A 19,964-nucleotide genomic window follows, 5' to 3' on the forward strand; every position below is an offset into this window, starting at 1 on the left:
TGTTGGGAAAGAGTTTTTGTGGCATTATAAACATACCCAAGGATGATCTAGTGGTATGTTTCTAGGCATTAACCTACGAACTTTTGACATCAGGGAGATAGAGGAAGGAGAATTCTTTATAAAATTCAAGATTTACAATAGAGAGATAGATTTCAAATGGTTATCAGTGTTGGTTTATGGTGGCACATAAACAATAATTAAAAGATGTGTTCTTATCATAGTTGACTTTCTTATGTGCGAAAGAAACCTTACCTAGAGCTTTGTCATTGCTAGACGATGAGCTATCGTTTGCGGGGTATGGCTGGAGCTTGAGTACTTGTTCATCTCCTCACTCTACCACCAACTAAGGGTTAAATGGTTAGGTTGAGGTCGATTGTTCTCAATTAAAAGGCAATTGCTTGTTTTCTAGTTTTAAAGGGTGTGGGTGTGTGTTGTAAGGGTTTCAAGCCTCCAGCATGTTCGAGAAAAGAAACATGTTATATGTGGTGATGTCAATATCATAAGAGGTCCGTCTAAGTAAAATAACTCGACATACAATGATGCATGACCTTTTTTAGTGCAATTATCGATGACTTCAACCTTAAAGAATTAGATCTATCAGGTAGATAGTTTTCTTGGGCTAATAAACTACAAATCCCAACTTTTGAGAAGCTAGATACAACTTCAGTCATCACAGAACGGGAATTATAATTCCCTAAAACCACTTTATAAGCTTTAACTATAGAGATTAAAGAGGCAGTATTTCAAATAATTTTTTTGGAATGTAATTAAAAGAAACTTGATGGCTTTGTTTGAGGATTTCCATGGGGGCACCTTACCTCTACATAGTTTGAATTTTAGCATAGTTATTCTTCTCCCAAAATCTAGTGAAACGAAACAAATATAACATATGCCTATATGTCTGTCAAATGTAAGTTTTAAAAATCTTCATAAATACAACATAACTTGCAGCTTTGTACTTTTGAACGATTATTGGAAATAAAAGTAAACTTTCATAAGTGTAAGATTTTTCTACTTTGAGCAAGCAAAAGAATGTGAAGCTCAATATTTACAACTCTTTGGTCATAAAGTACGATCCTCTCCCTTTCTATATGTCAGAACACATGCATTTTAGAAAATTAAATAATAAAGACTAGAGGATTACTGAAGAAAGAATTGATAAACGACTTTATAGTTAGAAGAGTAAGTTTCTATCAGTAGGTGGCAGGCTTCTCCTGATTAGTCCCATGTTGTCCAGTTTACCAACATATATGTTCTCTTTCTTCGAGGTACCTTGATGGATTTTCAAGGAAATAAAATATAATAGTTCAAGATTTTTTGGCAAAATGATTGCCAACCTAGGACAAGGAGGGTTAGGAATTCAAAATCTAGATTTATGGAATAAGTGCCTAATCAATAAATGGTTATACAAACTTTGTAATGAAGATGAGATGTAGTAGGAATTATTACAAAATAAGAACATAAAAGATAAAGCACTTTCCCAAGTTAAGAGGAAAGCTAGGGGTTCTCAATTTTGAATGGGCTTACTCGCAGTGAAGGACCAGTTTTTGGATTTGATGAGGTTCTACTTAATGAATATTTCTCAAATTAGGTTATGGGAAGATACCTGGTTAGGGAACCAACCCTTAAGCTACAAGTTCCTGAACTTGATCAACATAGTTAAAAAAACATGCAACAGTAGCCGAAGTATACAGCACAATTCCTTTTAATGTCTCTTTAGGAGGCCACTGATTTGAAATAAATTGTTGGCACAGAATAATGTGATTGCAACTATTATGAATGTAAACTTAGGAGCAGGGAAGGATATTATCATATAGACATTGAGTAAAGTGGTAGTTTTATAGTTTGGTCAATGTACAAATACTTAATTGCTAATGATACCATGGTAACACATGAAATTTGGCGAGTGAAAACTACAAGTTAAAGTTAGGATATATTTTTTTTAATTTTAAAAAGGGCATAATAGTAACTAAAGACAACCTGGCTAAAAGAAATTGGCAAGGATGCAAATATTTCTCCTTCCATAGTAATTATGAGACTATTCAATGCCTGCTTTTAGAGTAAATATGCTAAATTTCTCTAGCATACGTTGTATATGATGTTTGATATTCCTCCACCATGTACTATGGGCAACCTTTTTGGAATCAGTGTAAGCAGTGTGGAAAAGATTTAAGCTTCTTATTTCTAGCAGGGGTGGTTGCCTCCTATTGGTTCTTATGGCTTACTAGAAATGATACATTTTTGAGCAGTATAGTCCCCATTTATTTTTGCAGATCTTATTCAGGGAGCAAATTGGCTCTGATGTTGAGGTTAGTTTTAGTGAAGTGAACAGAAGAAATAATGTATCTACAATGCCTTTCAGACTTGTAGACATCGTTAATTTTGGCCCTTTTTTCTCCTATAGATGGTCCGTTATGTCTATGATTACAGACTAATTTAATTTTCTATTATTTTTATGAGTTTGCTTTAAATATGAGTGTGAGAACTTATTTGTAATAATATAATCTGGTTCCTTACTTATGAACGAGAATGAACCTAGATGTTTATCCGATTATCTAAAAATAAATATGTGTAGCGACTGATCCACGGTTTACCTTTTTCGGTTACTGCTAAGCCCAGGTTTTGATCAAAAAGTTTTTGGATCCTGACATTGTAGCACTTTCGTTTGTATTTAGCAATTATTGTCTAATCATGGACTAACTAGGCTCAAAAGATTCATCTCGCAAATTACAAACAAACTGTATAATTAGTTTTTTATTTATATTTAAAGCTTTATGCATGTGCTGCAAGATTCGATGTGATGAGAATCTTAAAAAGTTTTTAGATTTTGGGAATTAATCAACGCCTAACTATGAATTCGACGTCATCGCCGTGCCATGTGTGGCGTGTGCATGCAGTGTGGCCTCTTTGTATCCGTTGTATTAAGGTGAAACTGTGAAAGCACACATGCTGGCCAGCTGCTTGGCCCCACAAGTAGTTACTAGATGTTGCTATCCGGTGGCCCCGCCAGCTCGAAACACAAGCAACTCCAAGATGCCAATTGCAAACTTCAGAGGGGCATTGTACATAACGAACTAGAGGGTCCATCTTAGGCCTTGTTTAGTTGGCAATTTTTTTTATTTATTTTAGCTACTGTATCACTTTCATTTGTATTTAGTAATTATTGCCCAACTATGGACTAACTAAGCTTAAAAGATTCATCTCGCAAATTATAGGTACACTGTGTAATTAGTTATTTTTTTATTTTTATTTAATACTTCATGCATGTGCCGCAAGATTCGATGTGACAGAAAATCTTAAAAATTTTTTGGAACTAAACCAAGCCTTACTGGATCAGCAGGAACCATGGCTGTGTCAGGCACTCATGTTTCCCCAAGAAAGGAGCAAGTATTCCAGATTCACAGTTCACGGCTATTTAAACACATTTTGACTGGTTACACTTACAGTACGAGCTAATATCACACTTGAAGATACACCACGCCACTAACAATAGCAGAATATTTCATCATGCTTGATCTGTATCCACTATCAATTCAAAGGAAACCAGCAGCTTAAGGCCAGTACATACAGGCACTGTTTAATACTTGCATTTAGAGCATTCGAGGCACATACAACAGCATTGCAGAGGTCATGTTCTTCCTCTGGTCTCAGTTCTGTAACTGGGCAACCCCTCACCATACATACAGGCAGGAAATTGGGAACAAGATACAGATTTCTCCTACAAATGCGGTTGCCATACAGAATACGTCACAGTACACATTATCTCTGAGAGCAAACTGCAGCACCCACCCAGTTCATCAGACTTTTGTGCCTGACGGTGATTACTCGGGAGGAAACAACCAGACCGGGAAACCGAGGCTGTGCACTGGTGCACAAATCCTGCGTGGCGTTGGTTCAACAATGAGCCTTATCTTGCCATCTCTCATGTTGTACACAAATGCGTCATGAGTGTTGTAATGATCAGGAACAAAGTAGATAAGGTCGCCTTCAACTCCGCGGTACAGACCAGCAGGAAAGGACTTGCAGCCACCTGAACCAACAAAGATGCAGTCGCCACCGAAGCTGTGGATCTCAGTGAGGCTAATTGGTTTCGTGCTCAAGTCCATCGCGAACACTTCGACCTTAAGAACTCTGTGCCTGACTTGATAACCACCATAGTATCTGATGATCAACAACAGTCTCCCGCGCCACTCCACCATGTTGCAGCTCAATACATGATTGGATCCAAGAGGGGTAGGGAGGAGCTTCTCCAGCAGACAATCCTTCATACGAGAGAAACTGACCCCATGCACATCCTCCACGATTTCGAAGACGAAGAGGGATGGCGAGAACCTCCAGAGCATGTACAGTCTCCCCTGATAGAAGGCCATATCGATATGCCCAGCAATCAAAGGATGCTGCCAAACACGCCATGACTTCATCCCAGGTCTCCAGAGCGCCAGTTCAGGCTTGGACCTGCAGAAGGCGAAAGCAGCCACAATGCACTTGGTTCCCAACTCAGGTGAAGCAGATAGCGCCACTTTGCGCAGTGAGCAGGCCCAATGGCTGTGATCGGAATCGCCCAGGCGCGGTAGATGGAGCACCACGTGGGAGAAGGCATTCACGAAGAAGCACTCGCCGCCGACCTGCCTGGCGCCCACGAGCCACGCGCCAGAGGATCCCACGCAGTCGGCACGGTCGGCATCCACCTCCGGCGGCATCCAAGCCCGCCGCGACGTCGCCGTCAGCACGCCCCCGGGGGTCATGCTGGCGAACCTGAACCTGGGCATCACCAGCAGGGGCAGCGGCGGGGCCACGCCGCGGCCGTAGGCGGCGGCGCGCCAGTTGCGGCACACGGACCGCACCCTGGCGCGGTCGGTCAGGCAGGGGAGGAAGCGGAGCACGACGCCCAGGGCGTCCGCCTGCAGGCCCGCCCACGGCGACGACGGCGACTCGTCGCGCCCGGCGTCAAGTCTTCGCCTCTTCTCTTGCGGCATTTCGTCGAACACCTCGCCTGCACGAGCCAGCCAGCCAACCACCTGAGTTTGTGACGGCCCTGCGGCAACCGAAATCGAAGGCCACGAAGTACTCAGTACGGGGCGGAGGAACTCACCGGCGGTGTTCGCGCCCGAATCCATCGCCGCCGGAGACCAGCGCCGTCGGTCTCTTTATCTGACGAATCTGAACATCCCAGCAAGCTGAGCCAAAGAAGAACCTGCAAGAATCAAGCAGGTTATGACTTCATGCTCGATGAGTGATAAAATAGCTTCAAAATTCAGGACCTACAACGACTGATTGAATCGGCTACCTCGTTTTCAAGCAGGGACGGGGACAGGATTGCTCCCAGATTGAGATCGTCTTGTTCTTCTGAGCCGAAAAGGGCAAAATGGGTTCCGATTGTTCAATGCTCACAAAGATAAAGGGTTTGTAAGCTACTGTTACTGCCAGATAAGGCAAGAGGTTAAACTTGTCCAAACAAAACATATTTGAGCGCACAACATATTTTCTATTACCAAAATCACCACATATGGTTCCTGTTCTTAATAAAAAAAAGAATCACCACAAATTCAGAAAAGAAAAAATAGTGTTAGGAGATCTAGGGTTTGGCCGTGGAGATTTACCTGATTAAATGAACTTGAGGGGATGGCTGACAGATTGATTGGACAACTCGGGTACGATGTTCTGAAGTTGAGACACTCCAACCATGTTGTTGGAGAATAGTTAGTTGGCGATGAAGGTTGAAGGAGGATTGATTAAGGTAATCACTTGTGAGGAGGGTCTTCTTTGGGGGTGGAGGAGCCTAACGAGGGCAACATACTTTTGGTTGTGAACGATGAAGGTGTAGTCGAGATTGAGTGGGAGAAAAGAGAATCGGTGGATGGAGATTAATTATACATACTTTGCAGTGAACGGTGGAAGGGTAGTCAGGTCTGTGTGGTTGCAGATACAAGAAAAGTGTGAGTAGGCATAATTAGATTATTATGGGTAAGCGGTGGGAGGGTTGTCAGATTCGTGTAGGAGAAGAAAAGACAAACGGTGGGCGTAGCTTTATTCGAATTCGGTGAGCGGTGCCAGTGCACTTAGACATAAGTAAGAGAAGAAACAAGAAAGAGTGAGTAGGGATCGTAAACTGTGGGCAGGTTGTGGGGCCCAGTTGGGCTCGAGCATGAAAAGAAACAAGAAAAAAAGTTAGTAGGGATTAATTGTGGGTGAGTGGGCGACAGTTTGGTTTGGTGGGAGAAGAAACGAGAAAAGGGTGAGCGGGGTTAATTCAGTTGATGATGAGCGATGGCGGTGCAATCTAGATTGAGTGGGAGAAGGAATGAGAAAGGGTGCATGGGCATTAACTAAATTGAAGATGAGAAGCGGGGCAGAAGACAAACAAGAAAGGATTGTGGAAATTTATCAGGATGTGGTGATAATGGTAATGTATTTAGGTTGAAGTGGTACAAGAAATAAGATAACTTGAGCTAGATGAACTAAATTGTGGGTAAATGTGGAAGCGTAGTCAGTCAAGGATAGAAGAAAACTTGAGAAAGATTGAGTAAAGATTAATTATGATGTAGGTGAGAGGTGGCAACACATTTTGGCATGTGAGAAAAGAAAAAAGAAATCGTGAGCAAGGCTAATTAGCTAGCTTTGACGTGAGTGGTGACCGCACATTTAGGATCGAGTGGGTAAAGAAAGAAGGATAAATGTGAATAACTATACTTTGGATGTACAGTGGGAGCACATTGAAAGGACCGAATTGCCCAAAAGGAGAAGGATTGGGCTTTCAAATTTGAAGAGCAAAAAGCATGTGCAAATGCTACTTCACCCACATACACAGTGGAACCTAAGACTAAAAAATAACACATAAATGAGTCCTTAATTAGGATCATCATAATATGTCCTTAGCAAGGTTCACACTAAGATTAAGGTCTTTAGATGGGGAAGGCAGACCTATCACTTAGCATACTATAACATATAATTCTAGTCATCACCCCATTGAATTTGCGTGCACGTGCCCACACACACACACACACACACACAATCAAAGCACAAAACTAGGACCAAGAAGTACTCCAAGAAAATAAAACAGGCAAAGACAACTGGATTTTCCCATGGTTTCAACTTGTTACCACAACACCCCATTCCAAGTTGGAGGATTAAAAAGTAACACTCTATTTTGCTTACTTGAGTCATGAGGTCTCAAGTACTCACTAGTGAATACTTAATGGTGGGTTTGAAACTATGACGCCAATATGAGACTCCCAACAAAAAATCCTCTATCAGGAAGGTTGTCCTTAACTGGGCCGTTTATCCACTAGCAAATACCAAGAGTAACAAACAACAACAACATGATGACAACTAAGCCAAGAACATCCCATGTGCACAACACACACTCTCCCAATTGGCAATCACAGCTTGGATGGCTCACACACACTTCACAAAAGTCCCTCATATGTGTATCATAGCTATTGTGAAAGAGAAGCTCCAAATGATCTAGGGAAGGCACACACACAAGATTTTTTTAGAATTACACAGTACAACGCAAATGTCCACAACACGCATGCAAAATAATCTATCGACAACCATGGAGTTTCACTAGATCATATAATGATCCTATATAGGCTAGTTTTCTAGCAATCAAAAGGGAGTATAATGAAATATGCCTCACCAACCTTAAATTCATCACCAGGTCATATAATGCAGTTTTGAGACTTGGCTAACTTGACACACAGCTGAGGCACATTGTCACTAGATGATCCATCAGGTATCATGAATTCTCCACTATATCATAAGGTGCTCACTTTTGACACACACCCAAGTTAGGGCCTCAAATATGATCTACTAAGGTGTCACTAAATCACCAATAGATCATATGGTGAACACTAGTTGGTTGGTCGCTTGACACACAGTCAAAGCTAGGCCATTACTCAAGAACACTTAGAACCCTAGAAGCAAGGAGAATAAAGGAAAGAAAGTCAAAGGTGGCAAGGAGAAGGGTTGGAGGACATCCCAAGCACCACCATCACCTCGGGCTATCACCATTGTTACGGGAGAGCAAGTGCCTTCTTCCCCTTGCATTATTAGTGGAGAAATATGGGGACAAGTCATCCATCAAGATCGACTTCCACATCCATATCATGGGCTGATGTAAAGGAATCTCACCTCAAATACTTTGTGCACCATTTACAATTATCTCACACTTCGTAAAATCAGAACATATAGCATACATGGAGCTTCACCTAGGCACCATATTTGCAATGCACCTTGGTAGACTAAATTTGAAGGCCCTTAGAGCATCTCCAATAGGCCCCTACTCTTCCTTTTAGGGCTAGAGCAAAAAACTTAATCTCAACCCTAACTTGAGCCACTACTTTATGGAGCCTCCCAAATCTTCTCAATCAGCCCTATCTTCGCCTAACTATTATTAGAGGCCTCACATGTCAATCTATTCTCTCTTCCTCACCTTCTCCTGTGTGTTCTCATCTGTCATCCCTCCTAGATGAGGCCACCACCACTGCCTTGTACCCTGTGTTGTGCACTAGGTCATAGCTCAATCAATGGTCCATGCACAGGCCCTACGGTAGCACTATCGTCTAGGACTGGACTATTGAGGTGCTCCTTAGCCTCGATGCGAGTGCTAAAGTGTTAGTGAAGGCTACCGAGGATGATGACATGTGTGTGGCTATGAGGAAGCTCCATCCACTGGTGTGTAACATCAAGGGAGGGGAGCCAAGTGGTTAGGAGGAGGGTCCTAACCGTTGGTATAGGAGCCAATGGAGGAGTGGTCCATGGCCACCGATCTTAGAGCCAAGGGAACATTGTTATCGGCCTTGAGGAAGCACCATTGGTGGCCCTTGTTCCTCACATGGACGGAGGAGGGATCAAAAAATGATCTAGTATGCATCGTAACTAGTGATCGATGGGTAATTTTGCAAAAACTGCGATCCCACGACTATCGGAAGCAAGTCCCTAGATGCGGTGAAATTTGTACTAGGGAGAAGCCACTTTGTTTACAGATGAAAGCATCTAGGCCTCTAGTGGGTTTTGGTGATTAATGATGACATAAGATTATTTTAACTAACGTGTGTCTTGCAGAGGCACTTTAAGTTTGTTCATGATAATGGTGATTTGTTTGGGCAATAAATGGTTTTCATGCCCCTATTGATGAGTTCATTCTAGTTTTCAAAGGATGGATGACAAGGTTAAGGATGGACTAGTTCTATGTGTCAATTGGCATTAGAGAGACACTTAAAGTAGTTTAGGACTTTGTTTTTCCTTTGGCCAACTATTGAGGAGGGGATAAACTAGTAGCTTGACCTAGGTGAGGCTAATGTGTTAGGTTGTGCACACCTGTCAAAGTTAGCACTAGATAGCTCAGGGATGGCCCAAAGATCAACTCAAACACACAAATAATTTGAATTGGATGTGATTTGGGGGGTTTAATCATCTCTAGACGTACCCTATTTGTAACCTAGGTCCGAACCATGGATGGATGGTCCGGAGGCTACATGGCACTTCTAGGTTTTTCTCCTTAGGCGCTGGGATGCTCCGGACCACGGTCAGTTGGGGTCCAGACTCTAGCGCTAGGGTCCAGTTGCTTGGCATTGGCTTCAGAGGGTTCTAGACCCGAGGAACTATGCCGGTTCAAACCAGCAGGGTGGTCGGTCTAGAGCCTTACTGTAAGGGTCTAGAGAGGGGATTTGTGGTTGTACTCAGTCTAGAACGTAGCTCCAAACCATGCATTTGGGTCCAGACCGCCAATGGTCATGCTCTGACATAGTGGCATGGCTGCTAACTCTATAAGAGTTGGACCATAGGGCCAGAGTTGGTCCAAACCACCCCCTTGGGTCTAGTCCGGGCTCTCATAGAGAGTACCTTTGGTTCAAATGGCTAGTTGAGTTGGTGGAGGGTATTTATACTTCTCCAACTCGTCTAACACATCTCTCTTGCCCATTTGTTCAGCTAAGGAAAGACTTTGGAGTGCAAGGGAGAACGTACAAGAGCCTAGTGGGGTGATTGAGACTTGATAATCCAAAATTAACGACCTCATTAGTGCATAGGGAGTAGCAAGTGTGCATCCACCTTTCTCATTAGACTTGTCATGGTCAAGTGAGAGTTTGTGCTTGTTACTCTTGGTGACCATCATCTAGATAGATCGGTGCTGACTGGAAGCTTGGTGATCATCCGGAGCTTGTGGATGACGCAAGTCATCTTGTGAGCGGTTATGGGCGATGGAGTGTTAATGAATCACCATGTAGAGAACACTTGATCCTTGCGTGGATCAAGGGGGAGCTACTGAAGGTCGAGATGGCGGACTAGAGAGGGGGGTGAATAGTCCTTTCTAAAATTTATTACGCCGGCTAACCAAAACAAATGTGGAATTAAAACTATTGGTCTAGCCAAGACTACACCCCTCTATCTAAGTTCTCTAGCATCTTGAAAATATCCTAAACAAGCAAGCAAGGTGCTACCTTAGCAAGAGCTCACCTAATCAATTCTAGGAGTAAGGTCACACAAACCTATGCCACTAGTACTTTGCAAGATCGGGGAGCTCCTACACAACAAGTAAGCAAAAGCACAAAGCTCCTAAGCTCACTAGCAATGCTCAATAATAAGGCAACCAATGCCAAATTAGAGAGCGCAAATTACTTAGCTACACAAACTAAGCAATGTGACTAAAAGGTTACACAAACTAGATTAGTCACGCAAGGGAACTACTTGTTGGGACTTTAGATGTATGATCACCAAGCTGCCACGATCTTGGACTAACTTTGCAACTTCTCTGAAACACAAGAGGCAAGAGTTTAGTACTGCTGAACTTGTTGGGACTTTAGATGTTGAGGATAATACCACGACAAAGGATGTCAAGGGCAAGAAAATCGTTGAGGGGAATTCTAGTGCACATGTGGTACAAAAGAATCGTCCCAAATCATAGAAAAGGAAATTTCAGCAAGAGCTTAAGCAAAAGTCTACCACTTCTTCCAAGAAGGGTAAGAAGATGAACAAGGAGAAGATGAACTGTTTCACCTGTGGGAAGACTGGGCATTTCTCTAGGGAATGTCCTGAGGCCAAGTGGAAGCCTCCTCCACAAAAATCAGCAAACACCGTTGAGACTGAGGCAGCAACATCTGGGTGTGGTAATTTATTGTCATCTACTTTTTCAGTTTGTTATTCACCCGATTGATGGGTTGATACTAGTGTAAATATTCATGTGTGTGCTGATGCTTTCTTGTTCTCTTTTTATTAGGGCAGGCGGGCTGGCTCCTTGCTGATGGGGAATGGGGCTCGTGCGGCTATTCGTGGTGTTGGTATAGTCGATTTGAAGCTTACTTCGGGAAAGACCGTACAACTCAAGAACGTGCATCATGTCCCCTCAATAAAGAAGAACTTGATTAGTGGCTCCTTATTATATCGAGATGGCTACAAACTAGTATTTGAATCCAATAAATGTGTTGTTTCTAAATATGGAACTTTGTTGGCAAGGGCTATGAGAGCAAGGTCTGTTCCGCTTGTCTTTGATTGATACTTGTTTTCAGTCTACGAACAATGTGGTGAATAATGTTGAGACAAGTGTTTGACATTCGAGGCTATGTCATGTCAATTTTGGTTGCATGTCCGTCTTAGCTAGTTTAAATTTAATTCCGAAGTTTTATTTACTCAAAAGCTCTAAGTGTCATGCTTGTGTCGAAGCAAAACAACCTCGTAAACCTCACAAGGCTGCTGTGACGAGGGAGTTGGCACCACTTGAGCTTATTCATTCCGATATATGTGAGATGAATGGGATTTTGACCAAAGGTGGTAAGAGATATTTTATTACTTTTATAGATGATTGCACTCAATTTTGCTATGTGTATCTAATGAAAACTAAAGATGAGACATTGCACTATTTTAAAATTTATAAAGCTGAGGTAGAAAATCAAATTGAGAAGAAAATCAAACGGTTACGGTCCGATCGTGGGGGAGAGTATTTCTCTAATGAATTCTCTGAGTTCTGCGTGGTACACAAAATAATTCATGAAAAGACACCACCATACTCACCTCAATCCAATGGGATTGCTGAGAGAAAGAACCGCACTCTAACTGATTTGGTAAATGCCATGTTGGAGACTGCTGGTTTATCTAAGGAATGGTGGGGTGAGGCTATTTTGACAGCTAGCCATGTCCTGAATAGAGTACCCACTAAGAACAAAGAAATTACACAGTTTGAGGAATGGGAGAAGAAGAGACTAAATCTCTCTTACCTGTGAACTTGGGGATGTTTGGCAAAAGCGAATGTGCCAATAAACAAGACCCAAAACTGTAGATTGTGTTTTCCTTGGGTATGCTATTCACAGTGTGGGATATAGATTTTTAATAGTGAATTCTAGTGTTCCTAAGATGACTGTTGATACAATCATGGAATCTAGAGATGCAACATTTTTTGAAGAAGAATTCCCATGAAAAAGCTTACAACTAGCATATCTAGTCATGACTCTATTTCTATCCCTGATTCTCACGAACCGATAGTACACACTGGTGATGAAACCCTTAAAGAAAATCCTGAGGAGGATAATAACATAGTCACTCGAAAGAGTAAGAGACAGAGGGTTGCAATATCCTTTGGTGAAGACTTTATTATATACCTTGTGGATGACACTCCCACAACCATTGCTGAGGCATATTCCTCTCTTGACGCTGACGTGTGGAAGGAAGCGGTTCAAAGTGAGATGGATTCTATCATGTCTAATGGGACATGGGAAGTGGTTGATCATCCTTATGGATGTGAACCTGTGGGATATAAATGGGTGTTCAAGAAAAAGCTGAGGCCTGATGGTACTATTGAGAAGTACAAAGCAAGGCTAGTGGCCAAAGGTTATACACAAAAGGAAGAAGAAGATTATTTTGACACTTACTCACCTATGGCCCGATTGACGACCATTCGTGTGCTTCTATTCGTGGCTGCCTCACATGGTCTTCTCGTCCATCTGATGGATGTTAAGACAACTTTCTTAAATGGATAGCTTGAGGAAGAGATCTACATGGATCAGCCAGATGGATTTGTTGCGAAAGGTCAAGAGGGAAAGGTTTGTAAATTGTTAAAATCCTTGTATGGTCTGAAGCAAGCTCCAAAGCAGTGGCATGAGAAATTTGATAAAACTTTAACCACAGCTGGCGTTGCAATAATTGAAGCTGATAAGTGTGTTTATTATTGGTTTGGTGGCGGTAGTGGTGTCATTTTGTGCTTATATGTAGATGATATTTTAATCTTTGGAAATAATATTGATGTGATTCAAGAAGTGAAAGATTTTATATCTAATAACTTTGAAATGAAAGACTTGGGTGTGGCTGATGTTATTCTCAACATCAAGCTATTGAGAGACGAAGAGAATGGTGGGGTAACTCTATTACAATCTCACTATGTGGAAAAGGTACTAAGTCGCTTTGGGTACGGTGACTGTCTACCCGCTCCAACACCTGATGACCCAAGCGTGATACTGAGAAAGAATTGAAGAATTTCAAGAGATCAATTGAGATACTCTCAAATAATCGGTTCTCTCATGTACCTGGCTAGCGCTACTAGGCCTGATATCTCATTTGCTGTGAGCAAATTAAGCCGGTTTGTGTCAAATCTGGAAGATACTCATTGGAGTGCTCTTGAGAGAGTATTGCACTATTTAAAAGGTACAATAAGCTATGGCATTCACTTTTCCAGATATCGAAGGGTACTAGAGGGTTATTATGATGCTAATTGGATTTTCGATGTTGATAAGCTGTATGCCATGAGCGGATATGCGTCCCTGCTTGGAGGTGGTGTTGTTTCCTAGAAGTCTTGCAAGGAGACTATCTTAATGAAGTCTAAAATGGAAGCAGAACTGACAGCATTAGATACCACTAGCGCTGAGGTTGAGTGGCTTCGTGAACTCCTTATGGATTTATCGGTTGTGGAAAAACCTCTACCGGCTATTTCTATGAACTGTGATAACCAAAGTGAACAGTTCTAAGGACAACATGAAGTCTACAAAGGCATATGAAAAGGCGTATGAAGAGTGTCATAGAATTAAGAAACTCCAGAGTAATTGCATTGGACTATGTCCATACAACTAAGAATCTGGCAGATCAGTTTACTAAGGGTCTATCACGCAATGTGATAGAAGGTGCGTCAAGGGAGTTGGGCTTGATACCCACTTGAAGTCACTCCATAGTGAAAACCTATCCTATGTGATCGGAGATCCCGTAAATTAGGATGGAGAAACAAGCTAGTGGATGACTGAGAGAGAAACTCCTTAGAATAAAGTCTAGCTCATTTGAGATGCACCGTTTCTCCAATCTGTAAGGAAGGTTGAATAAATTCTTAATGTGATCTGAGTGCCTTGATCAAGCAGGGATGTTGTCCTACAGAACATCCTATAAGGAACACACCTATATGAGTTTGATTGCTAGTCACAATCTATGATATGTGGGTCATCTCTAGACACTCATGAAAAAGGCTAAGAAGTGTGACTTATATGCTTCAAACAGAGGGGATGCTCTTTGTTGCCTAGTACCAATTAAGGGCTCTAGTAAAACTCATCTCACACAAAACTGTCAATTCAAGGTTTTGTCCATTGTTCAGTTGTGGCTGAGTGTTGCTATTGTTCTAGATGGATGTTCAACTTAACAGTCTCCATCAAAACTCTGGTATATGAAAGAATGTGATACTGTGTGTGGTTTGTATCGAACCCTAGAGTTTGGTGGGGATTGTTAGATGTTTTATGGGCTTGGCCCATTAAATATTTAATGAATCAAGTAAACTCTACGGTTTGGTAAATGATTTAGTACCGTATGGATTTTTAACAGAGGGTTAACTCAACTTAAATGATTGATTTGATTCGTGATCGGTTACTTTGAGAAGTTGAAAAAAAAATAGCTGAGTGCCACACGCGCGCGCGCGCTGCTGCCGCCGCCGTCTGGGCAGGGCCGTTGGCGTGGGCGTGGCGGCGGCGGCGTGCGAGCGGACGGGCCTTAATTTTACCACTTAGCTCCATTGATGGTTGGTGTTGCAACTAGTACTCATCATGGCTGGAGTTGCAACTAGTGGCAATGATGAGAGGAGTTTCTCCTGAACCGTTCACTTCCGTTGTCCCTTCATCTCCCTGGCACCTAGGACTTTGTCCCTTGATCTCTCTTCTCCATCATCTCTAAATTGAGACCCTCTCCCTTTGTTCTAGACCTGACAACAACACTTCACAATCCAGCAGCCTCTGAGTTTCCTCGTTCCATCTCTTGCGAGCACTCGAGATGGAAGAGTAGGCTTCCAGAATGTCTCCGTCCATCGGGCTCACCTACTTGGGTGAGGACGGCAATCACATTGTTCGGCAGCGGCACGACTACTCGCTTCGTCCTCTCCCTGCTCCCAGCGTCTGCAAGGTTCTTCTCCTGGTGCGCAGGGATCTTCATTGCTTCCTAGCAGCACTGCATCGATCGGGACGACTACATCAGCAAAAGCACCATGTCGCTCGCTGGTGCTTCCGGCTCTGCCGCAGGGTATGAAACCTTTAAACATCCTCTTATTTTGTTGATCAAAATATTGTTGGTTAGCGTTGTTTGGATGACAATCATGCTTTGTCTACACAATAAGATGCATGATATTATTCTGATTATTGCTATACTTACTTCATGATTATTGGTTTAAATAAGCACATATTTGATATATTGTGTAAGTCATATTTCTGGAATAAATTAAACATGATTTTGTCTATATTTACAACAAATCTTCTCCTCCTTCACCTCTATATTTTTTTACGTTTCTATCAAAACTCTTTTAAATATTAAATCAATTTCCTTTTGTTTTATATATTTTCTATGTGAAATCAATATCTTATACTGCAATTTCAGCTTCAAATCCCGTGGCAACGCGCGAGGTTATATTTTCAATCCTCACTAGCATTTTATCTAGCTCAGCATGTAAGTTGTCTACATTAGCATTCACTAGCACATCCCACTAGCAGTGTAATTACATTACATTTACATTATTGAGCAACATCATTCACTAGCACATCCCACTAGCAGTGTAATTACATTACATTTACATTATTAAGCAACATCATTCACTAATATATATTTAGTTATCCGTATCGGAGTCTCTTATCATCCATTATCATGCATTACAATATTTCTCTGTTCATATAAGTAAATAAAGTTGTATAATTTTATCTGTGATTACCACAACAACGCGTGGGTATCCTTTTACTTGCTATATGTTTTCAATCAATATTTTGTGTCTTGATAGAAAATACATAACAAGCTATATATCTTTGTTTCTTCATCGAAAATATAAAGCAATACCTTTTACATTCTATGGTTCACGGTAAAAGCATGAAACTATCGGATAACAGATATTTCATTTTCTGTTGCAAGTTCAGATTTCTCCTAGCATTTTTTTTCAGGTTGAACATTATTTCTCTTGATTTTTTTTGACATTTGGATAAACGTGGAAATAGAAGTAGGGATAGTGCTAATAATAATTAAATTTGTAACTGCAAGGGCTCGATCTGCTGCAGACACGGAAGACGAACCACCTCGCTGGAGAAGGCATGCACCAAGAGAAGCACTCGGCAGTCGGAACCAGTCGTCGTTTCCTTGGCATGCCAGCTGGGTCTCGAGGCCATTAGCCAATCATCACAAGAGCCCACGCCCGGCCGCCACCTCCACAGGCATCACGGCGACCGCACGCTGGCGCGGTCGGCGACGCAGGCGAGGAGGCGGAGCACGACGACGCCCAGGATGTCCACCGGAACGTCCACCCACAACGTCGCCAGCGCCTCGCTTCCCTCGCAGTAGTGGCTTGATCTGTTACAGGGCCTTTCGTCGAACGCCTTGCGTGCACAGCAGATCTTTGGCATCTGAGACGCTTCACAGTAATCTCCACAGGTTGGCCATGGGAGATGCGGTACAGGAGAGACGGAGCTCACCGGCAGATTCGCAGCTGCTGGAATCCGTCGTCATTGGGGGCCAATTGCTGCGGGATTTTTATTGATCTGGCGACTAAGGAGCCTCAGCCTCTCTAAACTAATCCAAACCAGACTTCAGAGTTTTTTTTTTTTTTTGATGAAACAACCAGACTCCAGAGTCCTTGTGGTACCCAAGACTGCCAAGAGAATTACCAGCTAAGGCGTGGCAAAAAGATCAGGGCATTGTGGCTCATATAGCAGACTTCATTATTGGATTTCTTTTTCTGTTTACATTTCTATAAAGGGGAATCGCTAGTGAACCTCAGTCCAACATATATATTCCCTATTGCAACCTGTAGGCATATGCAGCTAAACATGATCTTAGTCGAAAGTAGTCAATCCCTATAAGGGCGAGGGTATTGAAGAATAGCGTGGTCTCTTGCTATTGTGCCCCACGAACCTCGTTGAAGCATCTAGTGAGAAATTGGACTATGTCTTTTGGGTACTGGATGCATATGACCTCCTTAATAGCCTGAAATTTTTTAGTTATTACCAGATAATAAGGCAAACCGTGCAACTTTGCTATAGACCTATGAAATATATATAGCTATATACATTAGTCTCTCGAGGTTAAGGTCCAATATCAACTAGTTAGAACCTTAGTGATTCATAGTAAGAACTGAACTAGCAAGACCATGACAGTGTCATGTTTCAATTAGAAAAAGGAAGCAGTCAAATACCGTGCATGAAACTCATTTAACATCTTTTATGTTCAAAAGACAAGAAAAAATATAACGAGTGGAAGAGGTTTGTAAGAACTGAGAAGTGAAACTGGCATGTTTAACATATCACATATTTTTGAACCAGGAACATAAAATAGACTGCGCTCAAATAAATAGCATCACTGATGATATAGCTGAACATTCAAATCAAGTTTGATATGTAACAAGCTATATAGAAGCAAGAGCAGTATATTCAGTGCTGGAATTCCTGGAAAAACGAAATAAGAGGATAATACGCTAGCATGTAACATGTACATCCACATCAATAAAGTTTTGCATGTAGAGCGATGAGAAATATCAGCATCGTACACTACCAAATTAGTGGAGTTCTTAGTGTTTTTAATTAGTAGTAAAACACTACCACTAGTTATAGCACTAGGGAATCCTCACTAGGAGACATTTACTAGGAAAAGTTTGTACTAAATTTTGAATGCTAAAACAATAGGAGAAGCCCACATCACTGGAAGAAATTAAAAATTTTGGTTGTGGTAGATCATAACTGAAGAGGTCGTCTCGTCTCCACCTATTGCAATTCCCCTCAGCTTTCACCATACAAGCAAGAAGTTTGAAACAAAATATGCACATCAGTACATATCACTGTACAAGAATATGGAAAGATATATAACATAGCAGAGCAACATAACATTTAGGCTCACCGATGGCAAAAGGCACATAGGCTTCAAGAGGAAGGAAAAATCCAAACAGGGAAATCATCAGGGAAGCACTTCTGGGGTACCCCTGAGTTGGGAAGAGGTAGACCGGCAGCGATACGCCACAGTGTACCATCTCTCATGTTGTGCACATATGTATAAGAACCATGATTGGTTATGCCTTCATCCAAAAAGTAGATAAGGTCACGTTGAACCCCAACATGCAAACCAGCAGAAAAGGACCTGCAACCGCTTTTCTGGACAAAGATACAATCGCCATCAAAGTTATGAATCTGAGTGACTCCACAAGGTCTTGTGCTGAAGTCTAACGCAAACACCTCAACACTATGAGGTTTGCACTCCGTCTTCTCGTACATGGAATCACTGAAGATTCTGATGACTAATAACAGTTTTCCACGCCATACCACCATGTTGCACTTGCACCTCATTGAAACTATGGTCCTGGAATGGATAAGTGGATTAATCGCATAATGCTCAGGACAAGACAAACTGAGTCCGTGCTCGTCCTCCCTAAGCTCAAAAGCAAAGATATGTCTGCTGTGTACATCCAAACCATGTATAGCTTTCCCTGATAGAAGGCAAGATCACCGCTGAAACTATTGATTTGAGAGCTTCGACAGAGATACCATGAGGTCATTCCAGGTTGCCAGAGAGCCAGTCCAGGATGAGACCCGCCCCCGCGGTAAGTATAAGCAGCCACACTGTACTGATGAGCTAGGTGAAGCAGACAAGGCACTGCGAAGCATCCAGCCATGAAAGGATGTTCCAACGGGGCTGCTGGACACATCGTCCAAACAATGGTAACACTGATGGGAATTGATCTGCAGACACGGGAGATGAGACACCTCGCGGGAGAAGGCGTTCACCAAGAAGCACCGGTCACCGGTTTGCTTCACGGCCATCAGCCAGTCATCGCAGGAGCCAAGTGTCCAGACATCATCGCCCGCCGCCACGACGGGCATCAGGGCGCGCCGTGCGGCGGTCATCAGCCGCGCCGCCCCATCGGAGTCGGAGGTCAAGCAAGAGAACCTGATGAATCTGGGGAGCACCAGCACGGGCAGCGGCGCGGGCAGGGCCTGGACGCGTGCGTGCGCGGCGGCGCGCCAGTGGCGGCACACGGACCGCACGCTGGCGCGGTCGGCGACGCAGGGGAGGAGGAGGAGCACGCCGCCCAGGATGTCCGCGGGAACGTACGCCCACGACGGCGGAGGCTGCGGCGGCGACGCCTCGCTTCCTTGGTAGACACTTTCGTCCAACGCGTCGCCGTCGCGTGCGGAGACGACCGCAGCCATCTCTATCCACGGTGTACCAGATGAGGCACTCCAGAAAAGAAAAAAACTATTTATAGAGCAGAGATGGATTAGGGTTGGATGTGTGTTTCAGTTGGGCTGGCAACTTGCTACATTAGCCCGCCAAGAGAAGTGGCAGTCAGGATGCCTAATAATTAATCAATGGGCCAAATCTTTTGTGAACGAGCGGCCATTTTAAAAAGACCCGGAGCTGTGGCCCATTTAGCAGGCTTCATTATTGAACTCCTATGTTTATACATGTCGTACATGAATAATCCTTCATTTCTTATAGGTAGGTATTGTACTGTGTAATTCTAAAAAAATAAATAATCCTTAAGCCTT

The 19,964-nt window shown here is 42.7% G+C and overlaps 1 protein-coding gene across 2 annotated transcripts; it reads right to left on the reverse strand.

Annotated features, from left to right (window-relative positions):
* On the reverse strand, positions 3,485-5,920 carry LOC110435489. Of its 2 annotated transcripts, XM_021461078.1 has the most exons (5): positions 5,746-5,920; positions 5,601-5,661; positions 5,288-5,420; positions 5,093-5,194; positions 3,485-4,993 (listed from the first exon to the last, which is right to left on the reverse strand). In XM_021461078.1, the coding sequence occupies exons 4-5, from the start codon at positions 5,115-5,117 to the stop codon at positions 3,822-3,824; spliced, it is 1,197 nt and encodes a 398-aa protein (XP_021316753.1). In that variant the 5' UTR covers positions 5,118-5,194; positions 5,288-5,420; positions 5,601-5,661; positions 5,746-5,920; the 3' UTR covers positions 3,485-3,821. The 2 variants fall into 2 exon arrangements, with proteins under 2 accessions (XP_021316753.1, XP_021316752.1); XM_021461077.1 differs by having other exon boundaries at positions 5,601-5,920.

This window comes from Sorghum bicolor, chromosome 5, assembly GCF_000003195.3.
Source record: "Sorghum bicolor cultivar BTx623 chromosome 5, Sorghum_bicolor_NCBIv3, whole genome shotgun sequence".
Lineage (NCBI taxonomy): Eukaryota > Viridiplantae > Streptophyta > Magnoliopsida > Poales > Poaceae > Sorghum > Sorghum bicolor.

Bases quoted from the DNA above. Each gene is read 5' to 3' on its own strand.
- LOC110435489 (XM_021461078.1), bottom strand. From the start codon at position 5,117: ATGGATTCGGGCGCGAACACCGCCG. The intron at 4,994-5,092 runs GTGAGTTCCTCC...TGGCTCGTGCAG, and splicing joins TTCGGGCGCGAACACCGCCG to GCGAGGTGTTCGACGAAATG.